This window comes from Enhydra lutris, unplaced genomic scaffold (genome assembly GCF_002288905.1).
Source record: "Enhydra lutris kenyoni isolate GAN:26980312 unplaced genomic scaffold, ASM228890v2 scaffoldscaffold21, whole genome shotgun sequence".
Taxonomy (NCBI): Eukaryota; Metazoa; Chordata; class Mammalia; order Carnivora; family Mustelidae; genus Enhydra; species Enhydra lutris.
The window spans coordinates 31449878-31474551 of NW_019154105.1; the positions used below are offsets into that span (position 1 = coordinate 31449878).

Here is a 24674-nt window from a genome sequence, read left to right on the forward strand (position 1 = left end):
GGTAGAACAGAACATTTAGAAATTATATGTAAATGCTCTTCTAGTTTCAAATATACTACTCAAAATACAAGTATTATGGAACCTCATATTTCAACTGTTCTATTACAGCTAGAGAGGACAGGGAAGATACCTGAGCAGATGATATAAGTAGGACAAAGTCACAGGTTAATTAACTTCTATACACAATTTTAAGTAAATCCCACTACCTTATAGTTAGAATTACCTCATTATGTAATAATCCTAGTATAAAATACATTGATAGTCTTATCCCTAAAAGACATTTACCTCATTTAGTTCATTCAAGGTACAGAACAAAATTCAATGGCTAAAGTATCTTACTGTAATACAAGTTGCCCTCTAGTTTGTTCACTAACGGTGAATGGAGGTAAGAACACATGCTTTGAAGCATGACAGCCATTTACTGGCTGTGTGACATCAAGTTAACTAAAGCTTTGTCTCAACTATGAAATCTAGACAATAATTACTAAAATTGCTATTAATAACAGCTACTGCTAACACCAAACACCTATTGCTTTGCACCCAATGCATGTTAATAAGCCCCTACCCTTATTTTAATTTAGATGTGTATTAAACTGTTTCATTTATAAAAATTTTAACAAAAACTAGACAGCACATGTTCAGCTAGAAAGCTACTGACTTTATTTAATAACTGACTGCTATAAATCTAAATTTATCCAGCTAAACAAACTGATACTTAGGTGATTCTGAAAATATCATAGACTTGAATTAGATAGAATCTTAATTATGGGGTCGTTCAGTGTAAGAAAAAATGTGCATGAAAACAAAATAGTTAAGATTCACTAAACACTACTGTGTCATACACTGAGTATTTTAAACATACTATATGATACAATCTTCACAACCACCTATGGAGGTAAATAACAGCATAATCCTGACTTCACTAAAGAGTAAACAGAGAAGGTAAGTAATAATTTACCTTGCTCTAGCGAGTGGTGGAACAGAAATGTGAAACCGGACAATATGGCTTCAGAATCCAAGTTCTTAACCCACCCACTACTTACTTTTCAAAGAGCTAATAGATTCTTTAAACCTAAAAACCCAGAAAGCAACCAGCAAATTTTATAATTTTCATTGTCATCAACATATAAATTATGAAAAAAATTAAAAGATACACAAGTTTTAATTTATGAAAATTCACTGTATTTTTTTCCACCAATTACTTATCACATTGTGTTCTTAGAACTTTTATGAAAGCATCTTTTGGAACTTCAATGTTGCCAATTTTCCTCAGTTTTTTTTTTCCTTCTGCTTGTCTCTTCAAAAGTTTCATTTTTCGGGTAATATCACCACCATACTGAAAAATATTTTTAAAAATTGGAAGTCCAAATCACTCCACAGAAAATCATACAAGTACAAACAGACAACAGAATTATAATAACCTTACAGTTATTACCCATGAGGTAGACATCTGCAAAGTTACTTTTCTAATCACCTCCATAGCAGATCATAATTTAACATCTCAAAGAATGATAAAGGGTTTATTTATTTTTTGGATGGAGATGGAAATCACCAAGGAAACCCAACATTATGTTATGCATGTCAAGAATAATTATCAAGCCTCTTACTGATTCAAGTCTTAAAATTCTGGATCATATAGCCGTAGTCTAATAAATTCACACAGGCATAACTGTGCCAGTCTGACACTAAGGATTTAAAAAAGCATTAACCATTTATTTCTCATAACTGAGTTAAGAAATTTTAATAGAGGAGACCACAAACGGCAAAGCAATGTAGGAGAGGTGGATTTCAAATTGCCATACTCTTTCCCAGAGTAAGACACAGTCATTGTCTTCAAAATTTCTCCTTATAAATTAGATCAATAAAACATGTTATCCTGATCATAACTATTACAAAAATACTGAGTAGTACTTCATATAAGGGAAATTTTTATAAATAAGATGGAAAAATAAAAATGTTATCAAAATGAATATATTAACAGTCAAGCTGAGATACACGTATTTAAAAAGAAAACTAGAGATGAAATGATTATTATAAAAACAATGGAAACCAATAGATTTATATCTCCCCTCTTACTTTAAACGCATGAAAACAGATATATTAATAAAAAGTAGAATACTGGCAAATACGTACACATTTTGCCAAAACGTTTTTCCTATAAGCTTTCACACTGTAAAACAAGAAATTTTATATAAAAATTATATCGTTTCAATATACTCTTTATAAGAATTTTATTTTTAAAAACAATCTCCTTTGCAGATTTAAATAATCATGTCATACCTAAGTAAAACTGCCATAAACAAATAGCTCAAATGCTCTTGCATCTATTTTTATGTATTTGACATAAAACAGAAAATGGATTCAACATGAACATCAACATAAATTTTATTAAGAATAAAAAATATCAGGGCTTGTGGGTAGTCTTGATTTAGGCCAAATTCAAGAGTAAGTATAACATCCTAACATCATTTCTGGCTCAACCTAAAACTGTTCTTACTACTACTACTTCCAAAAAATTGAAAAATGGTTATCACATTACTAACTCTACCACATGTGGGTTAAGAGTGACTAGGAATATAAAAATATTATTTCTTTTATAAAGCCCTTTTCAGGGCAAACTAAATAATTTTAATATATCCACCCAAACAGATACAAACTAATCTATTTCTACAGTGTTTCTAAGAAATTTAGAAATTTTAAAAAGTTCCATTTATATGTATTTCTTGTAAGATATAAAAATCTATTTTTTTTTCCCCCTCTAAGGTATCTTCTACCTCAACACACATGTTGGAATTATTTGCTATTTTAAATTGTGCTTTCCAGGATGTTCCCTAGTTATCAACTATGTTCTGCCTAATCTCTGGGTACTCATGAAATTCAAAACAATTAACTAAAACTAAATTGACTTAGGAAATGAAATTCACTTCAAATATAGGCATAAAATTTGTCCCATGACTATGTAAAATGTTGGCTCTAATTTCACCACTACTGATACATGTAGGTTTGGGTTTAAACTACAACTGAATGGCAATTTCCAACTAGGGGACACTTCTGATTTTCCAGAAACCGAGGAAATAAGTTACACAATAACTTACTGCACTTACTGTTACTAGTAGAGCAGCTTATTCCGTGTTCTGATTTGTGTATCACATCTCTCATACAAAAAGACCAGTTTTCTACATAAATTAGTCTATCTTCAATGTCTACTACAGATCACTTAATCTACAATACAAAACTCAACATGCTAGCATTCCTCTGTCAACTCTCTAATCTCTAAATTGGGTAGTTCTGAAAAGTGATATTAAGTGCTTCAAGTAAAAATCATAATTTAGTTTTGTCTTTTGGAAGAGTATCTCCAAAACCTTTTTTTTTTTTCCCTCAAAACTTCTTAAGTTTCAGTTGCTATTAGCTTAGAAGCCATACCTTACCCAGGAAATTCAGTAGTCATTCAGTAAAATGAGTGGAAATAAAGCAATTCCTCAAACCCATGCCCATTATATTATTATAAATAATATCACTAAGTGTTAAGTAAATCAACAATTATCAATTAAGTGGAATTAAAAATCAGATTAGTATTTCTACAAGTAGGAACAAAGTTTAGGCCAATGTGACGTTAAATTTTTCAATATTATTTCATAATACAGTTCTAGTCTTATCATTTCTAACCATTTGCCATTTCTAAAACAAGAACAGAAATGAATCTCAACTCACGTTTCTCTTGCAATGATTTTACTTCCAACAGCAGCCTGAACTGCTATCTCAAACAGCTGCCTAGGAAGAGACTCCTTGAGACGCTCACAGACGGCTTTGCCAACAGAGTGTGCTTTGTCTCTGAGAGAGAAAATGCAACTATTTACATATCCTAAATATGAATACTGAAAGTACCTTTCTAGTCCATATGCATAATCAACGTAAAGGTGATTTCTCAAAGAGATTCAAATGGAACTCATCTGTCATGAACATCTCTCACTCTGAATCATGTGACTTTCTGACTGCAAAAATAACATTATGACCATTACAGGCAATGTAGAAAAACATACATAAAAACCATTATTGGGCGCCTGGATGGCTCAGTTGGTTGAGCGACTGCCTTCGGCTCAGGTCGTGATCCTGGACTTCCAGGATCAAGTCCCGCCTCGGGCTCCCAGCTCTTTGGGGAGTCTGCTTCTCCCTCTGATCTTCTCCCCTCTCATGCTCTCACTCATTCTCTCTCAAATAAATAAAGAAAATTAAAAAAACAAAAAACAAAAAAACAAAACCATTATTGATGCCATTCCCTTTATCCGCAGAAAACCAGTGTTAAACATTTTAGGATGTCTATGTTAAAAACATATATCCTTCCATTATTTTCCTGCATATGTTTGATATTTTATAGTTTGAATCATAGTGAATATATGTCTACTCTTTATTTAATAGGCATTTTTATGTCACTTAAGACTATTTCATAGTATAATTTTAATAGCTTAACAGGATTATTAAAGAGGTGCTCCATTATTTATTTTTATCAATTTGCTGAACATGTAGGATATTTCATTTTTTATTATAAAACTATATGAATATAAAAAATTTTTTGTTCTTAAAAAAAAAAAACTTTTTGTTCTCAATTTTAAATCTATCATAAAGTTTAAAACCATTTCTTCTACATTACTCTGGTGAGGGAAATATTTCTTTCCAAGACACTCTTCTTTTTAGCTATTGCAATTCTATTCTTTCACATTTAACAGTATGGAAAAAGAATGGAAAGAAAAACTAGTACAAGGAAATTTTTTCTTTTTAAAGATTTTATTCATTTATTTGACAGAGAAAGATACAGCGAGAGAGGGAACACAAGCAGAGGGAGTGGGAAAGGGAGAAGCAGGCTTCCCACCAAGCAGGGAGCCCAATGCGGGGCTCAGTCCCAGGACCCTGGGATCATGACATGAGCCGAAGGCAGCCGCTTAACAACTAAGCCACCCAGGTGCCCCAGTACAAGGAAATTTAATTACTTGTAAGTTTTCAAAATATAGCTGTCAAATAAAAATAAATAATCCATAATTAAATAAAAACATGTCAAAAGTGGTTACTTTCACATTCCATGATTAGTTTCTATTTGACTTACTTGTGTACAATAGTTACCAGCTCCTCTACAGGATTTCCATTCAGTAGAATATCCATTTTTACAAGTTCTGCAGTCTGGTAGCCCGCATCTTCGTAATCAAAACTAACAAGAAAGAGCATCCAAGTAATAGATAAACATACTTCCCAAAAGACTGTATTATTTTTCTTTGCAAAACATTTTTTCTAGGGGCACCTGGGTGGCTCAGTGGGTCAGAGCCTCTGCCTTCGGCTAGGTTGTGATCCCAGGGTCCTGGGATCGAGCCCCACATCGGGCTCTCTGCTCAGCAGGGAGCCTTCTTCTCCCCCTCTCTCTCTGCCTGCATCTCTGCCTACTTGTGATCTCTGTCAAATAAATAAATTTTAAAAAATCTTTAAAAAAAAAAAAAATTTTTTTCTACCCATTCTCTTACACCTGACCCAAAGAGCTATCAAAATAGTAAATATACATTTCACATAAATGGGATCTACATGACCACAGTGAGGAACAAACTCCCTCAACTTTTTACATTTACAAAATGAAAGGCAAAAGCAAGGGAAACATGCTTCACAGGGGAAAGGAAAATAAACTTGTAAGCCAGTCTAGGAAAATGGGACACTGAAGGCAAATGTCACCTTCTTCCCAATGTTTCCTCCCAAGAGCTGGCTGGCTGTAGACAACAGTATATATTAATGTGTCATTCTCCAAGATTCATTAAGTATGGATTTCTGTTTAGCTTTCTATTACCAGTTAAATAAATGCTATGGTACTGATAAAGAGTCACTGTAAATAAGAAATTTGGATTTCTTACACTACTCTTCGGCTTAAAGCTTCACAGGGCTTGAGGATGAAATGAGTTAATACGTGTAAAGCACTGAAACAGTACCTAATACAAAAGCAGTGTTTAAAACAGAGCCTAGCTTAGCATATTAAAGCACTTGATTAGCATCAGCTATTACTATTACAAAATATGGCAAAAGCTTACAATGCTAATCAAAACAGGTTTAACTCTCAAAACGGAAGTCTAATGAGAAAGAAACTTTCATTATGCTTACATGTCTTTTAAACTATGGATAAGAACATATATAGTCCTAAACTGTCTTAATTTTAAAAACAAACTAATGCCTAGAGCTGCTAATTTTTGGTTTCTAAAGCAAGAAGGTCGTAAGTTGATACTAATACTCTCTAAAACCATAAAAACCATATTACCTAAAGTTTTGCTAAAATCCTTTCAATAAATATTAAGCATTTACTATATGAAAGATATCACCTTAAGTATATGCAGAAAAATAAAATCTAGACATAGTCCCTAGATTTCACCTGTTTACAACTTTAAAATTCTGTGCTCCAAAATTTTAGAATTTCTTCATTCATTTTTTTCCAAAAGAAACAATTAAGCAAACGTCTCTGTTTCCAAGCCAGCCAAATGGAAACCTAATCTCTATTCAAAACACAGATTATTCATTCAACTGTACCCCTGGATGCAGGAACACATTTAGGACTCAAAAAAGCTACGTGCAGGTTTAAGGACAAACAGTTGCATCAAGTTAAGTATGAGAAGCAGCCTCACTACAGTCCTCAAATAACAAAGGAATTCTTTTTCTGCCCCAGCTGCAGAAGATTCTTGCCACCTGGAATAAGAGAAATTGTTCCTTATCTAAGTCCAGGAGAGGCCAATGACTAGGCTAGACAGACTACAGTGCATTTTTATTCTTAGGAACTGACTACATGTAAAAAAGATCCATCTTGAACATAAGAATCACTTTAATTCTTTCATTAATCTGAAGTATGTTTAAGTTTCTAAGCTAAAAGATTTTAAGACCACTTAATTCATAAAGGGGTATCTAAATGCAAACTACAATTGACAGACTTCGTTAAAAATGTTTATAAACACTCAGCTTAGTAATTATTCTTTTAACCACAATAATTTTTATTTTTGCTTGTTTAAAGATTTTATTCATTTATTTGTCAGAGAGAGAGAGCACAAGCAGGGGGGGAGAGCAGCCACCAGAGGCAGAGGGAGAAGTAGGCTTCCCGCTTAGCAAGGAGCCTGACTCGGGGCTCAATCCCAGGACCCTGTGATCATGACCTGAGCTGAAGGCAGATGCCTAACTGACTGAGCCACCCAGGCGCCCCACAATAACTATTTTAATGACATGCTGCCTCAATTCATTCTACTTTAAATCCCACTGCCACTTATTTGCTTATGTTCTTGTCTGAAAGAAGACACATAAGAAAAAAATTGGCTGAAAAGGTAGAAAAAATAGTTTCTCAATGCAAAAAAAAAAACACAAAGAACACTCCTTTGTATCAATTATGATAACTTTCACTCTAACACTCATTTCATAAAGCTAAATTTCCAGATCACTGTAGCATGTTCTCTGAACACGAATCTTTCTTTGAATGTATTAAATATGCCTGCACATGCACGTAGGTGCATGTGTATTTTACAGATGTGAATGCTCATTTTCCCTACTTTCCCAGCGTATTTTATATTTTCTTTAATATCCCAATATATGCTATCCAATAACATAAGATCTCAGGGTATTAAGGGCATCTAGACTTATTTACCCCAACATAAAATACTCCCAAAATGCTATGCATGGAGTTCTTTGTTACTTAGTATTAAATCTTCCTTCACTTCTATCAGGCTGTTCCTCTATACACTCCTGGAGATTAGACAATGGTTTTCATAATGTGGACCACTTATTCTGGAAGACCAAGTTAATAAAGTGTTCACAGGTATGGGGACACATGTAGCATTTTTTTACAGACTAAATATGTACTTCTGTTTTCCAAATATATTCAGGTGCTCCTAGGATTATATAACACACGAATCCCATGTGCCACCATACAAATGTGCCACTAAGATCACAGTAGCTTCCTGAAATTACATATAATTTTTAACGGACAGAGGAGTATACTCTTTCATGAAGAGGACACTAATTTTTTTTATTAGAAGGCTAAAAGTGAACTAAAGGAATTCATTCTTCCATAAGCAAATTAGGAGTACTCTCTAATACTTTAAAGGTTGCTTCAAGCCTTTCTATACTTATGTTGGTCAGTATTCAAAAGAATTATCCAGGTATCTGAATTAAATTTTTACCTAGCATATCCAGAAGACAGGGATTTCAAAGAATCATAAAAATCCACCACAATTTCATTCAAAGGGAAGAGATATTTAAGCATAACTCTATTTTGATCAATATACATCATATTCTTCTGAACTGCTCTTCGAGCCTAAAAAAGAAAAAAAAAATGTGTTTAATGATAACCTATTGATGAAATGATTTACAATGACTATAGAAAGATGTCAATTACCAACCTAAAAATTTCCTTACAAATCCTAATAAACAGTGGACAAAATGAAGGAATATTTAATGGTCTACCAAAAACTTGCAAATAACACTTTTAATAGAGACAACTATTTCATATTTTAATTGTATTTATTACCAAAGCTTTTAATCCTTTGTCTTTATCTAACAATTTTATCTTTTTAAAATTATATAGTACTTAATGATAAACCAAATTAACCACAGATAACATCAAAGTTCTGATTTCCTGTTTTACAAATAAACTTAGTCCCAAGAAATTAAGCAACTGACCCAAGTTTTCTAGTTTGTGATTACAGAATTAAAATTCAAGTCCACTAATAATCATTTGAGAGTTCTTTCCAATATACGTCAGAGTACTTCAAATAGTTTTTTTGAGGACTATGATTTATGGATTAAGTCCTTTAGTACATTGTGGCAAAAACTAAGGCAAAATAGGGAATACCCATCCTTTAGTCAAAAGTGTCAAGTATTACAGTAATCTTTCAAACTATCCTCACTTTCAAGTACTATAAAGGCTAAAAGAAATTATTCTTTGAGCTAGTAAGTATAAATAAGCATCAAATTTCTTTCCTGTGGGCTAACACTTCAAGTCATTAACACAGATGACCAAAATTCTGGTTCTATTTTTCTCATTTAAAATCAAAATTATTTTAGAAGTGTATTTATATCTACATCTCTCATATATATATATACACATATATATAAACGCACACATAGATGTAGATCTTTATGAAAATTTCTTACAAATTCAATGTGCTCTACAGAGAGAAAACTTTCAAAACCTGAGTGGGAAACCACTGTTAGAGAGGACTAAAATTTACTTTTATATTAAACTGTATCATACTTATACCTGGCAAAGCATCATTACTTTTCCAGTGTATTCATCTGGTGTGATAATTGTACCCAAAACAACTGGTTCCAAATATTCTGTTACTTTTGATTTATCAGGGAATTGTGCAGGATTGATGATTGTAATTTCCTTTTCTCTGTACTCCTAAAAATAAGAAAAATCACCAACAGCTAAAAATAAGTCTTAATTACCACGCTTTAAAATCCTTTAATTTATAGTAAATGTTAGAATTTATTATAATTGCATTTGCTGAATTAATAAAATCAAAAGAATTCCTGAAGGTTAAGCTATTATCTTAATAGGCTTTGTATTTTATTGTATTTTATTTTTTTTAAAGATTTATTTGACAGACAGAGATAACAAGTAGGCAAAGAGGCAGGCAGAGAGAGAGAAGGAAGCAGGCTCCCTGCTGAGCAGAGCGCCCGATGCGGGGCTTGATCCCAGGGCCCTGGGATCATGACCTGAGCTGAAGGCAGAGGCTTTACCCCACTGAGCCACCCAGGAGTCCCTAACATGCTCTGTACTTTAAAAACCACCCAACCATAACCCCTTAATAACAATTTTTAGTAAGTAATGTATCCCGTTCATTGACATCTACTAAGCACAACTTATGTACCAGTTAGAAAAAATATGATGTAAAAGTGACCTTATAAGGCATTACCATTAGTTTCCTAAGTTCATTTTGTTGGAAAATATCTACAGATGCCAAAGTTAAAATTTGTTTAAAATGAAGAGACTGCCATTCAGATAGAATACAATACTGTCTCTATCACTACCTTGAAATCTAAAATTTCCTATAGCCAGGTAGCCATGAATACTTTACCTTTCATTAAGATAAACTACTTATGACCAAATTATATTCTTAATTTCTGTACTGGATTTAGACAGATAATCACTGATTCTACGTTTCACTCTCAGTAACAGGATAGTACCGACAATATATAGATTTCTATCAGGTTAAGAAAAATACTGCATAAATTAGTTCTCAAGTGGCTTGTCCATTATTAGTCATAAAATAATTCAATTTTTAATGCTACTAATGAAGAAATATTTCATGTAAAAGCTAATCAGGTAATGGTGTACTAAAAAGTTTCTCCCGCATTCTGCATATATATACACACGCTTGTTTAGTTTTCCCTTGTATGCTGGTTCACAACAGTACCTTTATCAATTTTGCTGATGAAAGAACAGCTTTATATGGAACAGTTGGGGTTGTCAAAATTACAGAAGCATTATATTCTTGCTCCAGTCGCTGGTTGAAAACTTCCATATGCAAAAGTCCAAGAAATCCCAACCTGGGGGAGAAAAAGGCAAACTCCAAAATGTTTATGTCTCGTGGGCTCTGGCTTCTTTGATGAATATAGTATTACAGACTATAATACTGTATTATTTATATATTATTTATATACTATATATTTATATACTATATATTTATGTATTATTTATATATTATAGTATTATAAAGAATTATAAATAATACTATATTATTTTGGGGGGATGGGTAGAATCGAAAGTCAATCCAAAAAAAAGGTCATTCAAGCAATTCACATAATTAAATGCTAACAAAACTTCATTAAATAGGATTGAAAATTTCAAAAAAAAAATTTCTATTGGAATTCTATTTAAAATTGCTATAAAGCTTACCCACAGAGTATGAATACAATGTGAAATAGGCAGATGTTTATTTTGGTTCACTTTACACTATTAAGAACTTATCTTCAGAGATGAAATGTTGAGGACCAATGAACCACTTAAATTTCACTTCTCAATAGAAATTTGATCCTACAGAGAAAAGAATCTTACCTCCAGCCAGCACCTAAGGCAAGGCTACTATCCCGATGAACTGTCACACTGGAATCATTTATAGTCAACTTTTCTACAGCACTCTTCAGGTTATTATATTCAGATTGGTCTATAGGGTACATTCCTGAGGACACAACGATTTCTAATTATCACATGTGAAAATCTACCTAAAACTAAATATACAATTCTTCCAGGATCAAAATTAATCATCCTCATCTCTCACATCCTCCAAAACTCAAATGACTGACTTTGCCTAACGTAGGATTAAACAAACTTCATACTTCCCAGAGACACAAACAGAGGGAGAAAAGCAAGTGCTGCATATCCAGCACAGAGTAACTTGATGACCTTCAATCAAGCCTTCCTTTTCCAAATGTCTTTAACATCACACAGTAGTAAAAGGTTGTGAAGTCGTGCATATGAGAAGTAACACTATCCTCTGCCATGCCTACACCAGTACTGTACAATATTAAACAAAGTTCAACTAACAGAAAGGCAGTCAGTAAATGTCCACTGACAATTAGTAATGAAAACATCCTAACTAGAAAAATATTCCAAATGCAATGATTTACTCTCTAGTGAAACAAAGAAAATCTATGTTCTTTTATATACCAGAGAGCTCGTTTAAGAGCTTATACTTTCTAAGAAGTGATAAAAAAAAAATGTAGGAAATGATCTCCCACATAAAGTTGCACTATACATATGAAATTAACTGATACATAAATAGCACACAAAAAAACTAAAAGAAATAGAATATTCTGGAATTAGCTGTTATTTAAAATGAGTATTTCTAATAATTCTTACTTCAATTTACATAATAAATTGGCCCTCATCCTGCATTTGTGAGCTCCTCACCTGCAAATACCATTGGTTTCGCTGATTTAAACCCAGGCAAGGGCTCCACTGGTTGTTTATGTAAATATAATGTATCTCCTATTTGTGCTTCAGTGACATCTTTCATCCCAGCAATCAGATAGCCCACCTGTCCTGCATATCTAAATAAAATTATTATATGGAAATATTTACTGCTTTAATGTTTAAAGTGCATACTCACAATTACCCTTCCCGGAAATGATTATATTTTCCAAAGAAAACCTCATCTAATTCAAAATAAGTATTATGTATCAATTCTCAACACTAAACTGTCAGCAAAAGAACATACCATGCCTTACAGTCCATTATCAAGGACCTCTAAAACACAAGTCTTATGGCCTTCCTCATGACTCTGCTCACCTCTGCATATTAAACAACAGCTTCTAAATATAATGTAAACAAAGTAAAACTAAGTGCAGAAACACAAAATAACTTCTTGTGAAGTGTAAAACACTATTTTATTAATGAATTGTGTCACTAATGTGCTCTAAAAAAAATAAATTTTTAAAACCAAGCAGAAAAATGTGAACTCTAAACAAATCTGGCACCAATTTGATGTTCCTCTTATATGAAAAGAGCACATCCCAAGATTTCAGAGTTTTAGATTAGTTTTTTTTTTTTTTAATAAAGCAAATTTCCTACATGATAAACTAATTTACGTTTAGGATAAGGTATCAGAATCTTAAGTGAAGATATAGTAATGGTCAATGTATGCATTACATGATGGAATACAGACTCCAGAAATCTTTGAGTAAAATTAAAATAGATTTTATGACTCTATTAAATAAAAAATGTATTAAGCAAAATAGTGCTGGTTTTAGACAAGCATTAAACTATCAAGTGTGACCTCTATGGTCACTACCTTAATTTTTACAGATGAGGAAACAAAGACCTTAGAATGCTCCTGGTATATGCCAGATGATTTATCTCATCAGTACCTTTCAGTACTGATGGAGCAGGCACTCAAGTATTTGTCAGTGAACTCAGAATTCAGTTTTTCTAATACACACTATCTTACTAACCCCATGTGCCATGGATTTTAAACAAAGTTTTACAATGAATTCCATACAAAAGGAAAAAAATTACCAAATTTTCTTCACTACTTTTATGTTGAAAAATCTAATTATAAAAAAATTAAATATCAAAATTGATACCCAGTATGATTTGGATATGGGTGACAGAACCATCTCTTTCACTGGCTCATCAAATACAGATCATAAAATTTGTTATGACTAGTCCTTCACACATGAGATTCCTTTTGCAAGAGCAGTTAATATTTAGGTGCATTAAATAATCAGTTTGGGTTTTTCTTCTCTGAGTTACCAAACTGGGATCATTCTAAGCATACCAAGCTGAGAAAGGCAGAGATTGCAACACATACAAATGTATTTTAATTACTACTGCAGATTACTTACAGTTTATGTGTTGGCTGCTCATTAGGATTCAGAACTCCTACTTCATTAACTTCATATGTCTTTTTAGTATGTGCAGATACAATTTTATCTCCTTTGGAAACCACTCCATCAAATAACGCTACATTGGCTATCACACCCCTATACTGGTCAAATGTGGAATCGAACACCAAAGCTTTGAGGGGATTTTTGCGATGCACTTTAGGACTATTAAAAATAAGTAAAAAGAAAATGTACACATAATAAATTAAACTCTTAATAAAATGACTATTATTTAAATAATATTATGCTTAATTTATTCTAGTACCTAAGAAAGGCTAATAAGTGACAGCCAAAATAAAAATATCTTCCAAAAAAGTATAATGCCTATTTTTATATTAATTTTATTGCAACCTTGAGTTTAAATGTTTTAAGATGATTTATGAAACTGATGAAATACATTTATTCAGTTTTAAAACATAATTTATTCGGGTGCCTGGGTGGCTCAGTGGGTTAAGCCGCTGCCTTCGGCTCAGGTCATGATCTCAGCGTCCTGGGATCGAGCCCCGCATCGGGCTCTCTGCTCAGCGGGGAGCCTGCTTCCCTCTCTCTCTCTCTCTGCCTGCCTCTCTGTCTACTTGTGATCTCTCTCTGTCAAATAAATAAATAAAATCTTTAAAAAAATAGTAATAATTTACTCAAGTCTTGAATAAATTAAAGTCTCTCTATTACAATGATTTTTTTTTTTAAAGATTTTATTTATTTATTTGATGGAGAAAGAGATCACAAGTAGGTGGAGAGGCAGGCAGAGAGATAGGGGGAAGCAGGCTCCTGCTGATCAGAGAGCCCAACATGGGCTTGATCCCAGGACCCCGAGACCATGACCCGAGCCAAAGGCAGAGGCTCAACCCACTGAGCCATCCAGGTGCCCCTATTACAATAATTATTTTTTTTTTTTAAGATTTTATTTATTTATTTGACAGACAGAGATCACAAGTAGGCAGAGAGGCAGGAAGAGACAGAGAGAGGGGGAAACAGGCTCCCCGCTGAGCAGAGAGCCGGATGTGGGGCTCAATCCCAACACCCTGGGATCATGACCAGAGCCAAAGGCAGAGGCTTTAACCCACTGAGCCACTCAGGCACCCTATTACAATAATTATTAAGAAGAGAACTCAATCACCCTTGTTTGCTTTCTTTTTCTACACTGTACTTGATTTCTATGTACAACTAAAAATAATGTATTATCACTCACCACAAGTATAGTCTAATCTAAAATTACAGATCAGACTGATGGCCTTTATACTATTAAAGATAAGTAAAAAGTACAAAAATAGCAAAATACTTACGGTGGAATTCTTTTAATGACTGCCTGAAGAACTCTTTCAACATTTGTTCCAAGTTTAGCAGATATCTAAAAAAAAGTATACTAAAAAAATAAGGATTTAAAGACTACTTTTCTATCCAGGTGACTGAGCTTTATAATCAGAAAAAAGAAAGAATTCTAACAGTTATGAATTTGAAGACAGTAATAAAAGGAAGCACAAAGCATATACTATACTGACAAATGTCCTTCCAATACAGTTAGGTGAGTCTATGGTTCTTGGATTAAATTGCAAAAACATTCTGATTATGGTAATGAAAGAGCAGTGGTCTTAAGAGTTTAAAAAAATCTGAGTAACAGTTATGACTCTGTATGGACTGTATGACTTGAGCAATACATATTTGAGCTTCAAGTTCCTCATCTAATAAATGATCATTTATATTTTTCCTAAATCTCAAGATTGTTGTGTAAAGAGAATAAACAATATTGTGGATAACACACATGCAGTTACAAGGGATATTACTACTATTGTTCTCCCACTGAGAGAGCAAGCCTGAAGACTCAAAAAACACAGGTATGACTCAACTTTGTCATAACTAATAGCTGGACTATCTCTGAAATCTTGATTTTAAAACTCATTTCCTAAACACCACCTCTTAACCTTTAAACTCTCTCCAGATCAGTTTCTCAAGTCAGCACTAAGGACAGTTTGGACTGATAATTGTCTTAAGGGATTTTTAACAGAATCTATGGCATGTCATCTACCCACAAGATGACCATAGCACCTACTCCCCAGTATAACAACAAAAATCATCTCCAGATATTGCCAAATGTTTCCTACAGGGCAAAAATACCCCCTAATGAGAACCACTGCTCTAGACTCCATACCTTCTTTGCAACAATCCTTCAAGTTCCCATCTCTAAACCATTGAATGGACTATCTCCTTTCACTATCCATTAGCCCCATGTCCCCTCCTTTCCCAGCAGAAACTCCAAGGTCCACTATTTACAATCACAGTTCAACCACTACGGATTCTCTCCTATCATAAGGTTGGTAAAACTCAACTGTGACTGCTTCCAACACTGTGTCTTACCTTTTTTTTTTTTTTTTTTAAAAAGACTTTACTAATTTGAGAAAGAGCGAGTGAGTGAGCACAAGCGGGAGGAGAGGGGACAGAGGGAGAAGGAGACCCCCTGCAGAGCATAGAGCCCAACACAGGGCTGGATCCCAAGACCCCAAGATCATGACCCGAGTCAAAGTCAAACACTTAACTGACTGAGCCACCCAGGTGTCCCAACAAGTGTCTTTTCTGTGCCTATAATACAAAGGGCTTAACATTACTGGAGAAAAATCAAGTAACTGGTCTGGCAAGTTTCTCTGAATTCATGACCACACATCTCAACGTGCAGTTAAACTTCCTAACTTCCCAAGATGCATCCCATAGTAAATTCACATTACCACTCAGTAAGGTGTTTCACACTACCTTCTTTTTCAATCTACACATTTTCCCCTCTGGCCAATTCACTCTTGGTTGATGACTTTGACTGTTATTTCCTTTAAGGAAACAGAAAATATCACAAACTTCCTTATCCAAAATATATGAATCTATCTGTATCTATATCACAACCTCTTTGCGGTCTCTATAATTTGGAAATTATTCCCCCTTCTCTGGAGACTCAATCCTTCCATACTTTTTATTCTGAATTCCACTCAAATCCTTCTCAAGTTCTTACTTGTAACACCCTCAAATTCACAATAATGTAGTTTGACTCTTAGGATCTTTTCTCTACACTTCTCCCTATGAAACCCTATTTGTTTACCACACACATGTTAACAACTCCTATGTATCCATCTCTGACCGCAATTATCTCCATGAAAGCCTGAATTAAAGATTTATACATTATCTCTACTTGATGTCTAATAGACAAAGCAAAGCTTTCTGTTTTCTCCTATATCATTTCCTCTCCAACTCCTCCTCATATGGATATTAACATCTAGTAGCAGCTACTTGCTTAAACCCAAAGCTACCTGATTCTTCCCTTTATTTCACTTCCTCACATGTACCCACACCAAATCTCTCCTATCCAAGTATCTATTTCCTATCTCTCCAAATAAATATCAAATCTGCCGACTTCTCCAATATCAACATCACATACTTAGCCACCACTATAAGCACTTCAGCTATTACTGCAAACCAGTTTCCCCTTACCTCTTCTTATTGTTTTCTAGTGAATTCTCTATAAGGCAACCAGATCAGTTTATTTTCTTCACTTACTTTAAAATCCTTTATCATAGAATCATTTTCAAACCTCAGCAAAGCGAGAGTCTCAGCATGACCTAATTCCTGCCTATCCCTACAAAGCCATCTCATCTAATTTGCCTCTGCTCTGTTCCTTAAACATGTCAAACCTTGCTAAACATGCCAAGCCTATACACTTGCTCTTTCCTCCTCTTGGAAGTTTCTCCCAACCTTCATTTCTTCAGTCTCAGTTCATCAGAGATGCCCTAAGTTACTCTGCATCATAGCATCTCTCTGAGAAAAAACTACTTTTCTATAGTTAAGTATGATACTCCACCTGAAACAACACAATCTGCTAAATGAATTTTCTTGACATTACCTGTCTTATTCAATAATTACTACACTTACTCACTTACTTCTTTCTTTACTCATTTAACGACGGACTCCCTAAGGAGAACATAACACAATGATACAGCAGTCTTATCTAGCCTGTTCACAGCTGTGCCCCTAGCTGGCACATTCCAAATAAGTATCTGAATAAATTTTGTAAAGATGTATTAAAATCAGAATAGTTCATTATACTTTAACAAGTTATGAAACCATAATTCCAGGACTGCTTTATAATGAGGTCCCTCTTTGTAATAAAAACCATTAAATTCTCTACGTGTGTATCTATCTCCAAGGGAAAAAAAATACAGTTTTTCAGTTAATACCATATTGTATGTAATCCTCCACTGTGTTAAAGTTAAACAAAAGAAAATAATTCATCATCTGAAACTTGCTTTTTCAAAAAATCAAATGAGACCAAAGTGGAAGCTGAATGCTATACTGTTGCACTGACACACTTACAACATAGCACAGCACAGTCTGGCCATGGCTATTCAACACCTAGTCATCATTTAAAAGGTAAATAAAAAAATTCAAATTTGAAGTAATATCAACTTTGGGTGCCTGGGTGGCTCAGTTGGTTAAGCATCTGCCTTGGGCTCAGGTCATGATCCCAGGGTCCTGGGATCGAGTCCCACATAGGGCTCTCTGCTCAGCAGGGAGCCTGCTTCTGCCTCTGCCTCCTTCTATCTCTCTGTCATGAATAAATAAAGAAAATCTTAAAAAAAAAAAAAAGGTAATATCAACTTTGATATAAATAAAATCTGTTAAGATTATTACTATATCTAGTTCTATTATAAAAAAAAGCTTTGTCAATTCCAAAACTAATACATACAAACGCCTTGTAATTAATTTGAATCTGTTCTTTAAAGAGAGTATTTCCAGGCACGCTGGGGTGGCACAGTCAGTTAAGCCTCTGACTCTTGATTTTGGCTTAGGTCATGATCTCAAGGTCTTGGGACTGAGCCCTGAGTCAGGCTCTGCACTCAGTAGGGAGTATACTTGAGGATTCTCTCTCCCTCCACCTGCCAAACCCACTCTTGCATACTCTCTCTGTAAAATAAAAATAAATAGATCTTTAAATAAATAAATATAGAGAGAGAGTATTTCCACAGAGGCAAAATACTAACAAGAAATACTACTGTAATCCGTTGCAGAAGACTTGCATTTTAGTCCTGGCACATTAGCTAACTAGATCTGTAATCTTAAGAAAGTGATAAAACCTTTGTGCCTTAGGTCTTTCAACTGTATTGTAAGAATAATTCCTATCTGTCCTAACCATGTAACAAGGGTTTTTGGTGAAGATCAAATGAAATATTAGTAAAAAGAACTTTATAAAACTATGAAAACTTTATATACCGATGGGCTATCAAATACTATGAAATTTCACTTAGGCTAATACCCGACATTTTTTAAAGTATGTCTTCAAGAAAAAGGGTATTTTACCTTAATACATTCATCACTTGGAATATCAAACACTTTTTCAATTTGCTTTTCAACCCTTTCAGGATCAGCATTCTTCAGATCTACCTTAAGAAAAAAATTCATTGTCTTAACACAGTAAAAATAAAATAAAATGTATTACATATTAATAGCATTCAAACAATCAAAAGCATACCTATAATAACTGATACCTCTATTTTTCATTTCGAAAGTGTTAAAATAATCTAGATATAGGCAATATAATTTTAACAAGTATGGCTACTGAAAAACAGAGGGTAGGCAAAGCAGAGCATGCAAAAATTTTAGGGAGCAGGCAATTCAAGGCAGAAGAGTTCAGTAACAACGTATCAACTAACACCATGTAAACTGATTTTACAAGTTAGATGTAACTCATGACAACAAACTGTCTTACCATAAGCAACTCTGCCTCATTTAAACTTAACTCCATTATAAAAAAAATTCAACTAAATGCAATGCAGTTTTTTTTGGTTTGTTTGTTTTTTATTATTTTTTTTTTTGTTTGTTTGTTTTTTAAAGTAGGATCCATGTCGAGCAGAGCCCAATGCAGGGCTTGGACTCACAAATGAACTGAGATCAAAAATCAGACACTTAACTGACTGAGCCCCCCAAGTACCCCACAATGAAGATTTTTAAATAAAGATTCTTTATTAATTTCAAAATATAAAAGCTAAGGTTTATCAACAGTATTCAGCTTAGCACTTAACTGTTATGTTTCATGTGTTACACTGTTTTCCCCAAGATCTTAAGTGCTTTTTCTTTTCCAATATATGTTTTAGTGTGATAAACATAATTTTTTGGCTGCCGTGCCAAAGAAAGAAATATATTTCTTTCCTAAAGAAACAGCCTTCAATCACTCCATGTCAATTCAGGGAGAATGTCTTCTCAACTATGTGCAAGGATATAGGAGTTTGAGTTGCAATTCTATCACGTGCAATTTAAAGAAATAAATCCTACCAATACATTTAATATATAATTGAAGATTCCTCATATAAAAAATAGTATACTTAATAGTCAAACACCAAATTCACTTTTAGAAAATAAAATAATAAACATTATTGTTGTCTCATTAGAATTACATTGTTTATTTATTTTTTTTTTAAAGATTTTATTTATTTGACAGAGAGTCACAGCAAGAGAGGGAATACAAGCAGTGGGAGTGGGAGAGGGAGAAGCAGGCTTCACGCTGAGCAGGGAGCCCAATATGGGGCTCGATCCCAGGACACTGGGATCATGACCTGAGCCGAAAGCAGAGGCTTAACCCACTAAGCCACCCAGGCACCCCTAGAATTACCTTGTTTATAACTGGAATTATCGACAGCTGTGCTTCAAAGGCAAGAAAGAAGTTTGCTACAGTTTGCGCTTGAATACCCTAGAAATATCAAGACACAAGATACTGATATGACCATTCTACCATCTATCACAAAACTTATAATTTAAGTTACTCCATACATCTTCACCAAAAGCAGAGGTACAGAGTAAAGTACAGTATCTATACTTCCATGAGTATATATAAAGTATTTCCACAGAGGAAAAATGGCTAACAAGAAATACTATTGTAATCAGTTGCAGAAAACTTGTGTTTTAGTCCTGGCACATTAGCTAACTAGATCTATAATCTTAAAGTAGTAAAACCTTTGTGCCTTAGTTCTTTCAACTGGATTGCAAGAATAATTTCTAGCTGTCCTATCCATGAATTGGTTAATTCCTTGTGAAAATTCCTTTCATTTTGGAGAACATTACTGGAGACAAAAAAAAGTGAAACATGAACCCTCAAGGTCATGAAAGCCTACTAAAGGACACAGTCATACGATGTGGTTTATAAAACCCTGTATTATGTGTATAAGCTAGACATAAACTTTCCCTGACAGGAACAAGGAAGGTTTAACACAACAATTATCTTGGGTTTTAAATGAAAAGTTTGTGAGAAACTGAATTATATCAAAAGCTTACTTTAATAGTACATAGTAAGTCTTATATCATCAACGAATATGTTTTTTTATGGTTCTCTTTATACCAAACAAGAACCTGGTAATGTTACTGACATGTTTCTTTAAACTTAAAACATTATTACCTTAAAATCACCCAAAATAACCTCCAAAATAGATTCATTTTCAAGTTCTGCTAAAAATTAGTATTAAAACCCCAAATAAAGAACTGCTAAAAAGTGAGTTTTTGGTAGGATCAATGTAAATATAATATACTTCACCAATCCCTTCATTCATCTGATCAGCTTAAAGTGTTTAAAGTATGAACTTGTCAATTTCACAGACTGTTTTAGTGCAATAAAATTCAAAGTACCAGGACTAAATCATGTGCTTTAGCTTAAATAATACAATAAATCTTATTCTTTTCAAACACAAAAATTCTATTTCCAAAATACATTTTAAGGAAAATACCCTGAAATAACCTAGAGCGTATCACACCACATGAAATTAAAAGTACCTACCTCGTTTGCATCAACCACAAGTAACACACCCTGGCAAGCAGAGAGTGATCTGGATACTTCATAACTAAAATCAACATGGCCCTGAAAAACAAAAAATATTGATATTTCTAAAGTTAGCTGTAATATTTTTAGGGAGGGGCATTATGGCAAATCTACTGACTCCCCTTGATAAAAAGTTAGTCATTTCTTTTTTTAGCCTCTACTTGTGAAACAATTACTCAAACATAAGAACACTGAGAAAACAAAGAGCAAAGTGTTTATGTTCAGTTCAAAAACTGAACAAGGATTTGTTCCCACTATTAATACAAGGCTGACTTAACAAGAGAGGTAAAATATTAAACTTACTGGTGTGTCAATGAGATTTAAAAGGTACTGCTTTCCTTCACAATTATAGAAAAGAGATGCTGTCTGGGCTTTAACAGTGATTCCTCTTTCTCGTTCCACTTGCAATTTATCAAGAACCTGCTTATTATTTTTTGTTTTATCAATTGTGCCTATAAAGAGAAATACTTATTGATACTTCAATGGGCTTTTAAAGAAACAATATTACATATATAAAATTAAAACCAAAATTTTAAAAATCATAGTAAAAATGATGATTAATTACTCATGGCCATCAATTAACTATATAACATAAAATGAAAATACCTGTTAGTTCCAAGAGCCTGTCAGCTAAAGTACTTTTGCCATGATCGACATGTGCAATGATACTGAAATTTCTAATATTTTCAACAGAGAATCTAGATAGGTCAATTTTTTCCTAGAAAGGGAAGAAAAATAAAACACTTATGAGTATACATTTTGCATTATATGAAAAAAGAATACTAATTCAAAGATTATTCCTTTAGTCTAAGCCATTTCATTTTATAACATTTATATTATTCCTATGACAATAAAAAGGTGTATGGCTAAACTCTAATTACAAGCAAATGATTAAAACCACACTTACCAAATATATCAGTTTCACAGTCAAGGTGACAACCAAGCTAAAGAGGAGTCCTTTATAAATATTTCCACCACTTAGAGGGCCAATGAGGAAATGAATTTATTTTCATGAAAGAAGAACACAAGATACCTAGAACTCCTGAACAGCCTTAGAGTGCCTGGCCTAATAAAACTGCTTGAAGCAAAAAAAAAAAAAAAAAAAAAAAAAAGCTACAGAAAAGTTTTAAGAAAAAAAGGAAATTCTTTGCCCTCATCACACATTTAGTCAGCAGTCAAATCTATTTAAAAATCTGTGCTCCTAATAGAATCTTCAAAAGTTTAATCAGATACAATTATGTTATTTAGCAACTTCTTTGAAGAGAGAGGGAAAAAAGATATCAGCAGCAAAAAAAAAGAAAGAAAAGAAAAAACCTCTTATCATTCAACATTTTAAAATATTTTAAAATGTAACTCCCGATTTTTAGTTATATACATCTTCTTTAATGTCTTATGTAGACTCATTGCAAACTGCTAAAAATGCTTATTCAAGTAGAATACGCCATCTTTTTGGGTACCCTAAACATTTTATTTTTCCAAGCAAATCCATCTTATAATCAGCATTAAAAAAGTAAAATTATTGGGGCTTCTGGGTGGCTTAGTTGTTAAGTGACTGCCTTCCAGTCATGTAATGATCCCGGGGGGCCTGAGGATCTGGAAACAGCCCCTACACTGGGCATTGGGCTCCCTGCTCAGCAGGAAGCTGGCTTCTTCCTCTCCCACTCCCCCAACTTGTGTTCCCTCTCTCACTGTGTCTGTCAAATAATAAATAAAATCTTAAAAAAAAAAAAAAAGTAAAATTACAATGAAATACATAATACTCAGGGGCTTTACGTTTTCTTTTCATAAATGTTCCAATACAAAGCAGACAATGAAAGTGCACTTATATTTGAAAGAAATTCTGATTAAAAACTAAACCTGATTTGTTTGCCCGGTGTATTTCCCACACTGCCCTTTCAATAGCCATTCAATTAAAAAGATACACAGGACTGTACCACTTTTAAGAACTTTGAATTGCAAGATAAATCCATTTTACATTCCACAAGCATGTTAGAAGAGGGCATTATCATACTTTAAGTCTTATTTTTTTCCAGGTACTCCTAACTTGTGTTCAATTACTCTACTTTTCTGCCTAAACTGTATCTTTTCCTAGCAAATAAATAGTGTATTTTTAAAAAGTTTTTAAATGAGGTGAGAATTCCTCATCTTCTCCACCACAAGAACAAAAACTCAGAAAACAAGTTTGCTTTGGATCACTTAAAATCAAATAAGAAACAGAAGCTAAAGCATACCCAGCACATCTTCCATTCTAGATATCGGACTAAAAAGTCTTATTCCTTACGTAGTTACCATCCTCATGAAGAGCCATTCTTTTATTCTTATCTCATTCATTTACCACTGAAGAAAAGTTACAGGACGTTCAAGTAGCTTCCCCAGGCCACAGAGCTACTAAGTTGCAGGAAAATGGAGGTTACACTAGCCTCTTCAGCAGGCTTTTAAGAGAATTAAATGCATGCAAAACCCCTGCATCAGTGCCTCGCATAATCAATAAATTAGTTACTGACATTACAAACCAGTGAACTCGAGAAGTGACTTGCCCAAGGTCACAGAGGTGAGCGGTGGAGCCTACAGAAACCCGAGAGCGAGGCGCTCTCTAAGCTCTACCTCCCCCACAGAATCTCAACCCGCATTCACACGTAGTCTAGGAAGCCCTTCCAGCCTACATTTTTGCAAGGAACGTCCTCCGTAGTTTTAAAACACGGTTAATCAGAGACTAATGGCGGTCACCTTGCGGTCGGCAGAGCTGTAGAGCCGGTCGAGAGTCCTGGACTTGGCAGCAGCCTCACGGGTCGGCGTGGGACGAGGCTTCAGGAGCCCCCGATGTGCAGCTGCGGCGGCCCACACCGTGAGCGCGCGACCGTGCCACCTGCCACGACCCACAGGAGTCCACATTCCTCCGCGCTACGGAGGCGTCAGGACAGGGTCTCGAGACAGTTCGACGCCATGGCCTGCGCCCCGATTTTGCAAAAACGCCCGCCGCTATGAGCCCACGAAAAAGACGCAACCACCCTTATGCAGCGGGAGAAGAAAAAGTACTGTGGCCCGTGTGGCCCAACTAGAGCTTCCGGCAAAGCGACACCCGAGACGCAGCGCCGCTGGTCGGCGTCTGCAAGTCGCAGGACAGGATGACGTCAGCGCGCTTCCGCGAGAGGCAGTTTGGAAGTCACGTGAGGGCGGCGAGAGCTGCCGTAGAGTTAGTTGTAGTTTGAAAGCGTGTAGTGATTCAGGTTCCTACCAAATACCAGAATAATATAGCAAATATTTTAAAATTTGAAAGTCGAAATAAACTCCCCCTGCTGTTACTGATGTGGCTAGTATTTTACTGCATCTGTAAGGAAACGGGCGGTAAAATTGATTCCAATAATGTATCCTAGGAAAGTTTGGACCAGAACGGAAGGTGGGAAAGAGTTACACCCTGAATTGCCGTAAGTCTCCCATAATTTTCAAG

The 24674-nt window shown here is 34.4% G+C and overlaps 1 protein-coding gene across 3 annotated transcripts; it reads right to left on the bottom strand.

Annotated features, from left to right (window-relative positions):
- Positions 1 to 1149: 1149 nt before the first annotated feature.
- On the bottom strand, positions 1150 to 24258 carry LOC111149299 (GUF1 homolog, GTPase). 3 transcript variants are annotated; one of them, XM_022506289.1, is made up of 17 exons: positions 23954 to 24118; positions 21833 to 21944; positions 21530 to 21678; positions 21185 to 21265; positions 20030 to 20107; positions 18721 to 18804; positions 14673 to 14737; positions 13351 to 13554; positions 11918 to 12057; positions 11063 to 11186; positions 10422 to 10554; positions 9260 to 9403; positions 8181 to 8314; positions 5099 to 5200; positions 3712 to 3831; positions 2134 to 2170; positions 1150 to 1336 (listed from the first exon to the last, which is right to left on the bottom strand). In XM_022506289.1, exons 1-17 carry the CDS (start codon positions 24116 to 24118, stop codon positions 1199 to 1201), a joined length of 2010 nt encoding a protein of 669 aa, XP_022361997.1. In that variant the 3' UTR covers positions 1150 to 1198. The 3 variants fall into 3 exon arrangements, with proteins under 3 accessions (XP_022361997.1, XP_022361998.1, XP_022361999.1); XM_022506290.1 differs by lacking the exon at positions 5099 to 5200 and having other exon boundaries at positions 23954 to 24258; XM_022506291.1 differs by lacking the exon at positions 3712 to 3831 and having other exon boundaries at positions 23954 to 24258.
- Between the last annotated feature and the right edge of the window lie 416 nt (positions 24259 to 24674).

What these genes read in the sequence shown, in the direction of transcription:
- LOC111149299 (XM_022506289.1), bottom strand. Translation starts at nt 24,118, where the DNA reads ATGTGGACTCCTGTGGGTCGTGGCAGGTGGCACGGTCGCGCGCTCACG. An exon ending in CAAGTGATGAATGTATTAAG is followed by an intron (nt 14,738 to 18,720) that starts GTAAAATACCCT and finishes ACTTTTTTTTAG; the next exon opens with ATATCTGCTAAACTTGGAAC. An exon ending in AAAATCATTGCAAGAGAAAC is followed by an intron (nt 2,171 to 3,711) that starts GTGAGTTGAGAT and finishes CTTGTTTTACAG; the next exon opens with TGTGAAAGCTTATAGGAAAA.